Source organism: Ailuropoda melanoleuca, chromosome 11, assembly GCF_002007445.2.
Source record: "Ailuropoda melanoleuca isolate Jingjing chromosome 11, ASM200744v2, whole genome shotgun sequence".
Lineage (NCBI taxonomy): Eukaryota > Metazoa > Chordata > Mammalia > Carnivora > Ursidae > Ailuropoda > Ailuropoda melanoleuca.
In genome coordinates, this window is record NC_048228.1 from 69,575,782 (window position 1) to 69,590,114 (window position 14,333).

General features: G+C 40.4%; 1 protein-coding gene across 3 annotated transcripts in view; it reads left to right on the forward strand.

Annotated features, from left to right (window-relative positions):
* The first annotated feature begins 4,819 nt into the window (after positions 1-4,819).
* SCFD2 (sec1 family domain containing 2) overlaps positions 4,820-14,333 on the forward strand; it is a 414,644-nt gene continuing 405,130 nt past the window's right edge. For all 3 annotated transcript variants that reach the window (XM_002919405.4, XM_034671818.1, XM_034671817.1), the window contains exon 1: positions 4,820-5,785. In XM_002919405.4, the coding sequence (XP_002919451.1) occupies positions 4,951-5,785 (835 nt within the window). In that variant the 5' untranslated portion in view covers positions 4,820-4,950. The remainder of the gene's footprint in view (positions 5,786-14,333) is intronic.

Below are 14,333 nucleotides of genomic sequence, written 5' to 3' on the forward strand. Positions count from 1 at the left end.
GTTGTTTCTGGAAAATTGTGTCATGGCCTATTCACATCTATACTATTACATAAACTGCACACTCTTTAAGGGTGAAAACAAATTTATTTCTGTATTCACCAGATAAGTGCTTAGTAAATCCTTAAGCTAAATATTGATCATGCACTTGAAGGACTTAGAAATGAGGCGAAGGGAGATATGCTTGATTTTATGAGGAATAGGAAATACTTGCTAGTTATTTTGAGCAAAGAAGTACAAATCACATTGAAATAAGGTAAATCTGATGATCTTAAGCATGCACTTTGAGCAGGAAGCCATTTGACTCCACCATAATATCTGAGAGCAAGAAATGGGTTTTTCCTGGATTCTCTCCTCTTTTCTCTCTACCCTATCTCCCAGGGTCATTTCATCCAGTCCTAAGATTTTTTTTAAAAGCTTTATTTATTTATTTGAGAGAGAGAGAAGGAGCACATGAGCTGGGGGAGGTCCAGGGAGAGGGAGAGAATCTCAGGCAGACTCCCCACTGAGCATGGAGCCTGACACAGGCTCCTCATGGGGCTCGATCTTAAGACCTTGAGATCATGACTCTGAAATCACAACCTGAGCTGAAATCAAGAGCCAGATGCTTAACATACTATGCCACCCAGGCACCCCTAGTACCATGACTTTTAATACTATCTATGTGGTATGTGTCATTGACAGCCAATGACTCCCAGCTTTCCATCTACAGTCTCAGCTTTTCTCTGAGCTCACTCTGATGCTTCATTGATAGCTCCCTTGGATATTTAATGGACATGTGAAATTTATGCCCCAAACAGAACTTGTGAATTGCCCTCCCAAACCTGTCCTATCCACTCCCATAGTCCCTCTTAGTATCAATAACCATTATCCAACATTATTCCAGCCAAAACCCAAAGAATGACCCTTGATTCCTCTCTTTCCCTTATGAGTCCCTGTCACACCAAAGACAGTCCATTAGCAAGACTTATTAGTTCTTCTTGTAAAATATATCCCAAATCTGTCTAATTCCCTCCATCTCTACTGCCACACTGCATTTCAAGTAACACAAACTTTTCAGTGGCTTCCTGTTACACATAAAGTAAAATCCAAACTTCCTACCATGTGACCTATAAGTCCCTTCATGATCTGGTAGCCTTGAGGTTGCATGTGGCCATATAGGTCATACAGTACACAATTTTTTAGGGTCCTCCACATTTCCTCATTCTTAGTTACTCTTTGTCAACCCTTTTAATGTCATTCTCTCACATTCTCTGTGCTTATTTCCAGCCCGCTCCCTATTTCTTCAGGCCTGCATCCCAACTCTTCATTTGCCTCTTGGTCCCTACCTTTGTTCCATACATATCCAGTATTCTCAATATTTTAGCAGAAGGATGTCTTTACTCATTCACTGAAACTGAAATCTAACTTCCCTCCAGGGACAGCACTTCTCCTATTCTTCCTATACTGAATGCCCACCATTTCTCTTCACCCTATTGTACTATAAACCGGGAGGTAGCATTGCCGTTTCCCTGGCTCTTATGGGCCACCACTGGACCACGACAGTTCCACCTTCCTGTGAAAATCCTCCTCCTTGCCAGTACTTAGCACCCTTGTTTACTACCTCTACCTTTCTCTCTTCATGTCCCCTCATTCACAGATATAGTGTTGGAGTCTGATCCACAACCTTCCTTTTCTCTACCACTTAGCATCATGAGTGACTTGCACATCCTGCTTGTCTCATATTTTTTGACCTCCTAGAATCTGATTACTTAGCAACTTTCATTTACTCCACTTCATCAGTCCACATTCAAGGCCATGCTCTGGATCTTATTACATCACAAAACTGTTCCTTCCTTGAATTTTAGGGGCCAAGCTATTTTCTTTGACCCCAATTTCTTATTCTTTCTCCCCTTTTTACATTCCATCTCATTTTTTGCTTTTCTGACACTTGCCACTGTCGCTCACTCTGTCTGCTTTGAAACTTGTTTTCCCATAAGTCTACTCACTGGTTTCACCTCTTCAGCAGACCTGGAAATGTCACTCAGAGATCTGTCCGTCACTCTCATTGTCTTTCTTTTTCGTGCTCTCTTTAAGCAATCTCAAGCACACCTGTTTGCTGGTGAATCCCAAATTATCAGACTTCTCTTCTGCCACCTACAATTATACATCCAACTGCTTACTAGACGTTTCCACCTGGATGTCCTACAGTACCTTCAAAACAACGAATCCCCACATGAGTTAGGATGGCTAATATCAAAACAACAACAGAAAATAACAAATGCTGGTGAGAATGTAGAGAAAATAGAACCCCTATGCCCTGTTGGTGGGAATCTAAAATGGTACAGCAGCTATGGAAAAGAGGGTCCTCAAAAAAAATTAAAAATAGAATTAGTACATGATTTAGCAACTCTGCTTCTGGGTACATAATTAACAGAACTGAAAGCAGGGTTTCAAAGAGTTATTTGTATACCCATGTAACTAGCAGCACTATTCACAATAGCCAAAATGTGAAAGCAATCCAAATGTCCATTGACAGATGAATGGATAAAGATAATGTGTTATACACAATGATATATGCAATGGAATATAATTCAGCCTTAGGAAAAAAGAAAGTTCTGACACATATGTTAAATGAAAATTGATGATATTATGCTAAGTGAAAAAGCCAGCTAGTGGGAAGGGGAAACGGGGAGTTGTTTAATGGATATAAAGTTTCAGTTTCACAAGATGAAAATTTTGGAGATTGGTTGTACAACATTGTGCAAATACTGTACTGAACTGTGGACTTAAAAATGGTTAAGATGGTAGATTTTATGTATTTTGCCACAATTAAAAACAAACAAACAAACAAACAAACATAAAAACATGTCCTAACTGAACTCAGTACATTTATTCCTCAACCTGCTTCTCTTCTGGTTTTTCGAAACTTCAAGGACAGCTACTTACCAGTCATCTAGGCAGAAAACTGGGTATGAACCTGAAATTCTCCCTCAATCCAGTCACCAGGCTTTTTGGCACCATTTTCTTAACATCTCTTTATATACCCCATGCTGTCTAGCTCCTTTGTGGATATCCTTATCTGTTCTCACCCAGAGTTCCTGCTGTGACTGCTTTCTAAATACACTCCCTATCCTAAATCTTGCTTATTCAAGCCATTTTCCATTTAGAATACTCCCCCCCCAAACTCCAGATGTGAACAAATTGTACTCATTCCTAACAATACTTTAACTGTACTCCATAGGCTTCTACTATTTAGAATAAAAAATAAGACTCCCTCTGATCTAGTCCCTTTTTTCTAGTGTGGAGCTCCTTTTTCAGTTTGGGCCTCTCTTTACACAACACTCTTCAGCCATACTAAACTCTTTGTAGTTCCAGAGAACGTGCTGTATGCCTCTATACCTTTGCCCATGTTGCACTCTCTGTTTGAGCTGTCAGGAATGTTCCTCCCCATCCTGTCCACCTGGTGAACACCTGGTTTTCTTGGAAGATAACTCAAAACTCACACCTTATATGAAACTTCTTCTGACCACTTCCCTTTTTCCTTCACTCAATCAGAATTTATTTTTCCTCCTTTGTAACTCTTATCCACTAAACAAATCATTGCTTCTGTAACATTATATTGCATTTGCTTTCTTTACATGTGTGGGTCCTATATTTCAGATCCTCTTGAAGGCAAGATTGTTCCTTATTTCTGTTTATATTCTCAACGCCAAACACAGTGTCTGCAATATTGTATATGCACATTAAAAGTTGGTTGAATATATCACTTATTATATGGATACAAATTGAAGATTTATTGATCACTTAGTCAACATTTATTGAATACTTGTGTATTTTCTAGTGTTGGAGAGACCAGGCCTCTAGTGCACAATCTTGTAGGAAAACAAGTATGCTAAAACTTAACCTCATGATACGGCAAGTACTTAGCAGAGGAGAAAACTCTTTATGGATCAGGGAATTTATTAACCATTGTGTCTTTGGAGCCTACGTCAGTGATTATACTTAGTAAGTATTTAATAAATAGTGGTTGAGTTGAACTAAACCTGTGAAACATTCTGGGCTCAATCTGTTGACTTAATAGCACAGGTATATAATGTTCTAGGCAGGGAGTAGATGGAGAGAAATTGAGAAATCCTTACCATTGTAAGGAGTCTGGCTGTATCCTGCAGGCACCTGGGCCAAGAGAGGCTTTAAAGCAGGAAAATGGTAGGGCCACCTTAGTTCATTAGGAAGAAAACTGAAATGGAGGGAGAAGAGATGTAAGACTGAGAAATGGTAGGGGATCATTGCTATTGTCCAGTTGAATGATGATGGTGGATTAAGCCAGTGCCGGCAAGGATGGATGGGCCGAAGGGGCTGGATTCTAGGATTCTTCAAGTAGGTCAAGATTTAGTGCCAATGAGATGAGGGAAGACGGAGAAAGTGAAGACGAGACCAGCAGGTTTTTCATGAGGCTTGAGCGCTCTAGCGTATGAAACAGCCATCTATAAACGACAAAGTATTATACATCATTTGGTTGTTTTTATCTTCTCTGGCGTCTCTTATTTTCTCTTAGCGTCTCTGGGGCTCTTGGCAGAGCGAATTTTAGAGATGTGTTCAGATCCAAGGAAAATGTCAAATTTCGGATTAGCATTTATTATTAACGAGATTTCTCAGATGCAAGGAAAGGTAATCCGAGCACAGAGGGAGAGTTAAAGAACCTAGTTCAGCTATTCACAGTCCCTTCCTCTCAGCCGGATGCCACGGAACTCCGCCCACTTCTTCCCAGCCGCACCCTCCTTCCGCGAGTCCCCCTCACTAGCCAATCACGTTCCGTCTACGTCATCAATGTGCGCCGAGATTGGACAAGTCAGAGGCGGCACCACGTGTACCGTGTTGACTGTCAAAGCTTCAAGGAGCCCAATTCCCGGAAGCGTGAGTTCTAAAAGAAGTTCCTGTACTCCAGGGCCCCGACTCTGCGAACCCCCAATCATGAGCGCCCCGGGAGTGCTGTCCTTTACCCAGCAAGGCTGGGAGCAGGTGCTGGCCAAAGTCAGATGGGCTTTGGTCTATCTGGACGCCGCCTGCGCGGAGAGCTTGCACTGGGGCTGCGGATCCACGCGGCTCCTGGAAGCGGTGGGAGGTCCTGCGTGTCACCTGCGGGAGTTCGAGCCCGCAGCTGTCGGTGGTGGAGCCGAGCAGCCTAAGGCGGTGTTTGTGCTGAGCTGCCTGCTGAAAGGCCGGACCGTGGAGACCCTGCGGGATATTATCTGCCGCAGTCACTTCCAGTATTGTGTGGTGGTCACAGCCGTGAATCACGCTGTCCACCTCACCGCTAATCACGTGCCGGCGGCTGCAGCTGCGGAGCTGGAAGGGCAGCCGGTATTCGAGCAACTGGAGGAGAAACTGTGTGAGTGGATGGGCAATATGAACTACACCGCCGAGGTGCTGCACGTCCCGTTGTTGTTCGCACCTGTTGCTCCCCACCTTGCCTTAACTCCAGCCTTTGCTTCCCTTTTTCCACTGCTACCCCAGGATGTGCGTCTTCTTAACAGTGCCCGACCAGACAAGAGGAGGCTAGCAAGCCTGAATGAGGTGGATGCCAGCGCCCTGCCCCCTGAGCTGCTTCTGCAGATCAGGTGCCTGGTGTCAGGCCTCAGTTCCCTGTGTGAGCATTTAGGGGTGCGTGAGGAGTGTTTTGCTGTAGGTTCCCTCAGTCGGATCATCGCTGCAGATCTGGCTAATTATGGCCCTGCCAAGAACAGGAGGAAGACTGCCACAGGCAGGGCATCAGTGGTTTTTGTGGACAGAACTCTGGATCTTACGGGTAAGTGGGATTGCTGTGGGTCTTCCTAACCACTCTCCAAGGTTCTGGGACTTTCACTGATTCAGCATATATTTTATTGACTTACTATATGTCAAGTTGAGGATACAAAGATGAACTAGATGGACACAGTCCCTGATCTCACAGAGTTTGTCATCTAGAGGGGAATACAGACAAGGGAATTAGCACTTACAGTCAATTTGTTAGATGCTGTAATGGGTAAATACATCTTCAACATGCACTATCTTGTTAAACAACTACGTCTAACCAAAGATATTGGATAAATTATGCTGACATCTAGGAGAACTGTACACCTGGGAACTTTCTAGAAATATGTAGATGCCAGTATTTACAGTAATCCTTCATAAGAGGGCTCTAATTTGTTAGAGAGGTGTTGACAGATGAACCAGTGGGAGAAAAACTGTATGACAATGCATGAAATTATCACAGTTTAGTTTTAGGTTTCTTTAAATGAGTGTTAATAAATAAACTTGAAGTATTACCAGAAATTGAGAATAAATACAATTGTACAAAATATTTTCAAATGTTTATTGATTTATTCTTAGCTGTCATTCTATTGAAGATTGGGTAGATCATCTCAAATTTTAATAATGTATCAATTATTTATATGCATAGAGAACAAATGTAACTCTTAAAATAGATGAAGAGAAAACACTTTCTGATAGTGACATGTGCATATTTTCAAAGGTCAACTTTATTGTTCTCTAATTAGGTAGATATAATGCTGCTGGTAGTATAGTCTGGCCACACCTCAATTCAGGGAGAGTCATTAGGAAACTGATATAGGTAAACATTCTCCTTAGTAGATTGGAAAAAAAGGTAGAATGAAGTTATAAAAACCACAATAGCTATATTTCAGTTTTTGACCTTATATTTTCAGATCATAGAGTAGAAAGTAAACTAAGTGTTAATACTGAGATGTAAGCTTAATTATGTGACCGGCAAAACAGGTGTCTAGTCTGTCATTGTGATTTAAGTATGAGTAAAAATTGTGACATCTCAGAACTCTTAGAGGATTAAAATTGCCTGAGGGGTTTAGGCTTGATGAATTTTTGAGTGTGTGGTATATACTGGGCGGTGTGGCAGGAAAGTGATGTGTGAGAGGAGATCAGTGGGAGACAAGGTAGGAAAGCTACACACAGGCAGGTCTTGTATGGCCATGTGTCCCTCAACATGCCAAGTACGTCCCAGCCTCAGGGCCTTTGGAGTTCGTCTGCAGCTCAGCTTGGAATGTTTTTCCTTCAGGTATCTACATGGCTTTCTTGTTCACTTCTTTTGAATCTCTGTTCAGATTTCTGCTTCTCAGACAAGCCTTCCCTGACTACCTTCCTTAGCTACTCTGTAACCCTAATTGGGATTAACTTGTTCCTGTGGTCCTAGTAACTTATAAATTGAAGTCTTTTCAATGGATACCTTTTGAATAATCACTCCAACTATCTTCCAAATGAACAGACTAATGATTCATTTGTGTCAAAGATGTTTCAACATAATGTTATGATCCCATGTTGGTAACATTCAGGGCTGATTTTCAGTTGGTACATAGCTGTGTTGTAAAACCTGTTTTTTAACATTAGAATTCTGTACTATGAGTAAAGAGAAATCCTCTAATTATTAGGACCCAAACCACCCAATACTGTTGCCTGGTGGAAAAGAGCGATAGGTCCTAGGAGAGTGCTGGTGTGGACACAGCTGGTCCTCCAGAGCTGCTGAGGGTACTGAGGCGGCAAGGGTGGTCGTGATGGTTGTGGAGATGCAGCACTTGCCCTCTGCTCCGTGGTGACCCTGAACTGAATGGGATGGTAGGTAGGTGGTTTGGTGGCCTTATTGTCGTCATGGGTTCTCTCGGTCCTTGGTCCAGACTCTGGTATCCAAGAACATACCTGATCGCCATGCTCATTTTTTTTTCTGATCCATCTTGAATATGACAAGCATAAGGAGCTGGAGAGTCATAACAATGAATTTAATGGAGAAGCTGTTACAAGAGTTTGGTGTGGATTCTTACATCAAACTGTGACTTAGATTAGTGCAGTGTTTAGCCAGTGATAGATGCAGCATACAAAAGATTACACTAACAATTTCTAAAAATTAAAAGCTGATTTAGAAATTATTGGAATGACTCGAATGGTCTGAATTTCAATTTAAATTACTTGACAGCTGTTTTAATGTAGAGATCAAAAAGAAATACATTTTTAAGGTTTTGTTTTAGGTGTTAATTTCCATAGCCATATGTTAACTTTTATTATTAGTTGTTAAATATTTTGGATAGCATCCTCGGTAATTTACCACTAGAAGATTTACATGCTTATATATCTTCTTAAGTGTAAAATTAGCACTACCAAAAATAACCTCCAATAATTCACGAATATCCAACATTCTTAACATCCTGCTTACAGTACAGACAACTTTCTTTCTCATCTTTTTGTCATCATCTTTGCTGAAAGTAATATTAATTTGTCTAATATTTGGCTTATTTTTTTTAGTAAACATTTATCGAAGGCCTGTGTGCCAAGTATTGTTCCAGGTCAATGGAAACAATGATGAACAAGATGGACAATTTCCTTGCTCTCCTGAAGCAGTTGATAAGCTCTCAGCACTAAAAACATAGAAATTTTGTTGTCATTATTTGAGAAGTGAAGGGTTGCTGATGTCTGTTTGCTATGACTTTGGCTTACTCTTACCATGTGTAGACCACCCAGAAGCTTGTGTCTCTGCAGAGTGCACCAGGCATATTTTCATAGGGGATTTAACTACAACATTCTATGGACTGTTCTGGCTTCTGATTTGTTTCAGGGGAGAATTAAAAAGGTAGATGTGATTTATGAATCTCTAAAAGGTTTGAGTCTGGATTCCTTTCCATTCTTTTTTTGGCTCTTAGGATTGACTAGAGTGCTTCAAGTCCAAAACCAAAAGATAGGAGGTGGCAGTAACTCTGGGAATTAAACTTCCTCTCCTGGTTCAATTCTTCTGAATTTTAGTTTCATGTAAACTTTTCAGTTAAATCAATTCAATTCAAGATTAACTTCCAATACAAAGGGTGGTTCCTATTCCTGGGATTATGATACACTGATGATTTATATTTGCTTTAAGGTCTGTAGATTATTTGTTAAAGTATTGAAACCTGAGGCTATTAATAGTTAACATTTGAGAGCATATTACTTTTCTCAGCACTCTACATATCTAATCACTTTTAATTTTCACAATAGTTCTTTGAGGTATTATAATTATCCCCATTTTACAGATGAGGATACAGAGAAATTGAGGAGTTAAGTAACTTGCCCAAGACCACGCGGCTAGTAAGTGGCAGTCAGGATTTGAACCTTGGCAGTTTACTCCAGAGCCTATGCTCATAACCCATCTTATATATGTTATTATAGAGAAAAGTGTGATAGATAGTCCAGATGCTCCTGCTGGGGTGTCCAGAAGCTAGCAGCTTCAAAGACTAAACACAGTTGATGGGCCCTGGTGCTGCCATAGCATTCAGAAAAGTGACTTATTCTTCCCCAATCTGATTTTCCACAAAATACAAAATAATCAACTAATATCTTCATTTTAGAGTTCGGTGGATACTGTTTAAAATAAACATAAGTGTGAGACACGATTTAGAAGCCCTTTTCAGCTCTGATTAGATGGTTGGTGTTAGATCCAGGCCAGGATAATAATTTCAAGTCCTGGCTCAGTAAGTTAGTTGTTGTTTGATCTTCGTTGAGCCTTTTGAGGGTTTTCTCATTTGTGGACAGGATAAAATAGTGACCTTAAAGTGCTGTTGGAAGGATATGAAATTATTCATCCATTCAATATATAGCTAATATAGTGGGTAAGATTAAAAAGTGATAGGGTTTCCATATTAGATAGCATAGTTGGGGAAGGCCTTTCTGAGGATGTGACATTTGAGCAGAGATGGAAAGAAGAGAGGAAGCAGGCCTTATAGCTGTCTTGGTATAGAACATAAAGACCCAGCAGCAGGTGCAAAGGATCTGAGGTGGGAATATGTTTGACATATTTGAGGAGGCCAGCATGGGTCCCTTCAGCTTGCCCCAGGAGGAGATGAAGTCAGACAGGCAGAGGCAATGCACTGTAGGGCGAAATAAGGACTTATGTAAAAGCCAAAGTATGACAGGAAACTTGGGGAGTTTTGAGCTGTGGTATGACATGATCAGACTTATGTTATATGGGATCATACAGGAAGTGAGTGGGTTGAGGAAGATCCTCAGTGTATGGTAGCTGCCACGACTATCTAGGTTGTGTAATAGGCATGAGTAGTTGGTTATGGTAGTCTTAGCTCTGCCCCTTTCGAGTCACAAGTCCTTGGGCAAGTGCCTACCTTAAAGGTCTGTTTCCTGATCTGTAAAATCAAGATACCCATTCACAGAGTTGTTGAGACGGTAACATAAGTTAACATGTCTAGCTCCTAAAACAGTTCCTGGTATGTAATGGGCACTGGGAAGTGTTACTTACTTTTATTAATTAATGATATGCATTTAAAATTACTGAAGTTTTATTATTTCAACTGTGTATTTTCTAAGTATAAGATGAAGAGCATAAATACAAACATTATTTGCCGTACATGTAACCCAGAAGAATTCTCTTACTTGACCTCTTACCTGCCACTAAAGGAAATGAGAGTTGGTTAGAATTAACCATTTGTCAGGAACTATGTTCTGTCATACCTAGAGGGAAAAAAAAGAATAAGTGAAATTCCTCCTGTCTGATCCTGCAGGATCACTACAATGTTCGTTACTTAAGAAAGCGTGAAGAATGGTATGATGATACCTATTCATTTCATAAAAGTTTTCTGAGCAACTTTTAAGTGCAGTTTCTGTGCTAGATGATAGTGACATAAAACCTCACTACTCAGTACGTCCTGGGGACTGGAAGCCTTAGCTCAGTTGAAGCTAATTAAAAATGCGGACTCTCAGGCCTCACCACAGACTTATGAATCAGAATCTGTATTTTAACATGTTTAGGTGATTTGAGGGCACAGTAAAGTTTGAGAGGTGCTGATGTAAACAGAGGAGTAGGGAGCAGTCAAGGCTCTAGTCCATGAGGAACTCAGAGTCAAATGAAGAAGCACAAAGCTCAGCAAATTAGATTATGAATGATATGTGCCTTTACAGAGGGTTTAGGTACAAAATTCTCCTCTAAGGGGTGGCCATTTCTAGATCCGTTGTTCTCAACCTGGTTTCACATTTGAACCACCCCAGAAAGTCTGAAAATGGGTCTGGTCAGAGGCTAGAATCAGAATTCTTTTAAGCTCCCCACATGTGCAAAGATGTAAGAAGGAGTATAGGTTGTTCTGGGAATTCTTTTTAGATCATTTTTTTTTATTAGGGCTTAAGGTGCATGAGGGTTGGGATGCATGAAGGAGTGGTAAGAGATGAGGAAGGCTGATGGGGAAGATGAGGAAGGAGGTAGGGGCCATGTTCCAAAAGCCTTAAATTTCATGCTCGGTGAGGAGTTTTAACAAATTTTTAGGCAGGCAAAGTGCATGCACACATTTCCTGTTGAATGAGTTCTCTGGTGGACAATGCGGTTGACACGTGTATTGATCCAAAGTGGGACCTGAGAGGTGAGTCAGACTCTGGTGGGATGGTTTTTTGTTGTTTTGCTTGCTTTTGTTCCATCTAGTCCAGTTTATGAAAGCATAATTTACATACAGTAATATTCATAATTTTAGTGCATAATTTTCTCAAACAGCATACAGTTGTGAAACCAACACCCACAATCAGGACATTGTGGAAATTGATCAGAAGGCTACTGTAATATCTAGGTGGGAAATGATGTGAGTTTAAATTGAATCGATAGCAGAATGAAGAAAGGAGTAGTTGAGTATTTAGGTGAGAGAATTAACAGAGTGGTGACTGATATAATGGTAGAGGATTAAGAGAAGACATACCAAGTTTTCTAGTTTGGGCCATTTCAGAATCCATGTACTGCAATGGGGAAGGTAGGAGCAGATTCAAATTAGGTGCAATATAATGAATGTTACGTGATTCTCTTATCTAAAATTTCTGTGTGGGGGAAGGTAATTATTGAGTAAACTTGTATATGTAGTGCCTTATGGTTATCCTACCCCCAAACCCTCCCCCTTCAAAGTCCTACCTGGTAAATGGCGTTCTTAAGCAGGATTTGACCGATATGCAGTATCTAATATACACCCTTTGTACTAGCTTTGACTGATATGAGGCAGCTGTAGGTGGATTTAGAAATAGTAGTGTTAGTAGTACTAGTAAGAGTAGTTTTAGAGATCTAATATCTAACACTCCTTTCCCCATCCAGAGTCTAAATCAATTGAATATGAGATAAAAAAGTTGTCAGATGGAGGCCAGAATACTTGCTATATTATGAATATGGTGAACATTAAGGAATGTGGCTTATATATATGGACAAGTGAGCTTCGTAATACCGAATTCCAGAGTTGAAAGGTTTACCCACACAGCAGGAAGATTGAACCAGAACGAGTCTTTTTCCCTTTTCCCAAGGGCAGAAGAGCCTATCCTAGGAAGAGTAAGTAGAGCAGAACCTGATAGTCCAGGGGAAAAGTGATTGATTGAAGGAGACAAAGCAATTTCAGGAGTGTTATACTAATTGTTGTTCATCTACATAGAAGGGAACATGAGGAATAATAAATATTCTGTTCTTACAAGACAGAAATATAATCAAATACTGAAACATCTCAAGCTAATGAAAGACAGTCACAGATACTTGAGAAGGAATAATGGGGAATCAGAAAGGAAGTGATTTTTCGAATATACTAATTCCAGGAGTCCAGTAGCTCTATCTTGACACAGAGAGACAATATGCACAACCCAAAAGCATTGTCTGTGAAATGTAGAAAATGCTATTGTTGCATTTCTATCTTTTTAGCCATACTACAGTGTGACTAAGTTCTTGTGAGGGCTCCTAAATTTTTTTTTCTTTACAAGTTTTTTTTTTTAAGATTTTATTTATTGATTTGACAGAGAGGGAGAGGGAGAGAGCACAACGGAGAAGCAGACTCCCCACTGAGCAGGGGGCCTGACACAGGGCTCAATCCTAGGACCCTGGGATCATGACCTGAGGTGGAAGCAGTTGCTTAACTGACTGAGCCACCCAAGTGCCCCTCTTCTCAAGTTTTTATTTATATTCTAATCAGTTGCCGTATATGGTAAAATTGGTTTCAGGTGTAGAATTTAGTGATTCATCACTTACATATAATTCCCAGTGCTCATCACAACAAGTGTCCTTAATCCCCATCATCCATTTACGCCGTACCCTACCTCCTTCCCTCCTTCAACCTTCAGTTTATTCTCCGTAGTTGAGTCTCTTATGGTTTGCTTCCCCCTCTCTCTCTTCTGTTTTCCTTCCTGTAAATTCATTTGTTTCTTAAATTCTGCATATGAGTGAAATCATATGGTATTTGTCTTTCTCTGACTGACATGTTTTGCTTAGCGTAGGACTCTTTAGCTCCATCCACATCATTGCAAATGGTGATATTTCATTCTTTTTGTTGGCTGAGTAATATTCCGTTGTATATATACACATCTTCTTTATCCATTTATCTGTCGATGGACATCTGGGCTCTTTCCATAGTTTTGCTATTGTTGATAATGCTGCTATAAACATTGGGGTATTTGTGCCCTTTCGTATCTGTATTTTTGTATTCTTTGGGTAAATACCTAGTAGTACAATTGCTGGGTCATAGGGTTATTCTATTTTTACCTTTTGAGGAACCTCCATACTGTTTTCTAGAATGGCTGTATCAGCTTACATTCCTGCCAACAGTGTAAGATGGTTCCCCTTCCTCCACATCCTCACTGACACCTGTTGTTTCCTCTGTTGTTAATTCTACCCATTCTGACAGGTATGAGGTGGTGTCTCACCATGGTTTTGATTTGTATTTCCTTGATGATGAATGATGTTGAGCATCTTTTCATGTGTCTGTTAGCCAACTGTAAGTCTTCTCTGGTAAAATGTCTGCTCATGTCCTCTGACCATTTCTTAACTGGATTATTTATTTTTGGGGTATTGAATTTTATAAGTTCTTTATATATTTTGGATACTAACCCTTTATCAGACATGTCATTTGCAAATATCTTCTCCCATTCTGTAGGATGCCTTTTAGTTTTATTGATTGTTTCTTTTACTATGCTGAAGTTTTTCTCTTGATGAAGTCCCAATAGTTCATTTTTGCTTTTTTCCCCCTTGTCTCTGGTGACGTGTCTACAAAGAATTTGCTTTGGCTGAGGTCAAAGACGTTGCTGCCTCTGTTCTCCTCTAGGATTTTTAAATTTTTTTTAAGAGAGAGAGAGCTTGCATATGCAAGCAATGGGGCGGGGCAGAGGGAGAGAGAGAGAGAGAGAATCTTAAGCAGGCTCCATGCTTAGCACAGAGCCCAACTTGGAACTCGATCTCAGGATCTGGAGATCATGACCTGAGTGGAAATCAGGAGTCAGATGCTTAATCGACTAAGCCACCCAGGTACCCCTCCTCTGGGATTTTGATGGTTTCCTATCTCACATTTAGGTCTCTCATCCATTTTGAATTTACTTTT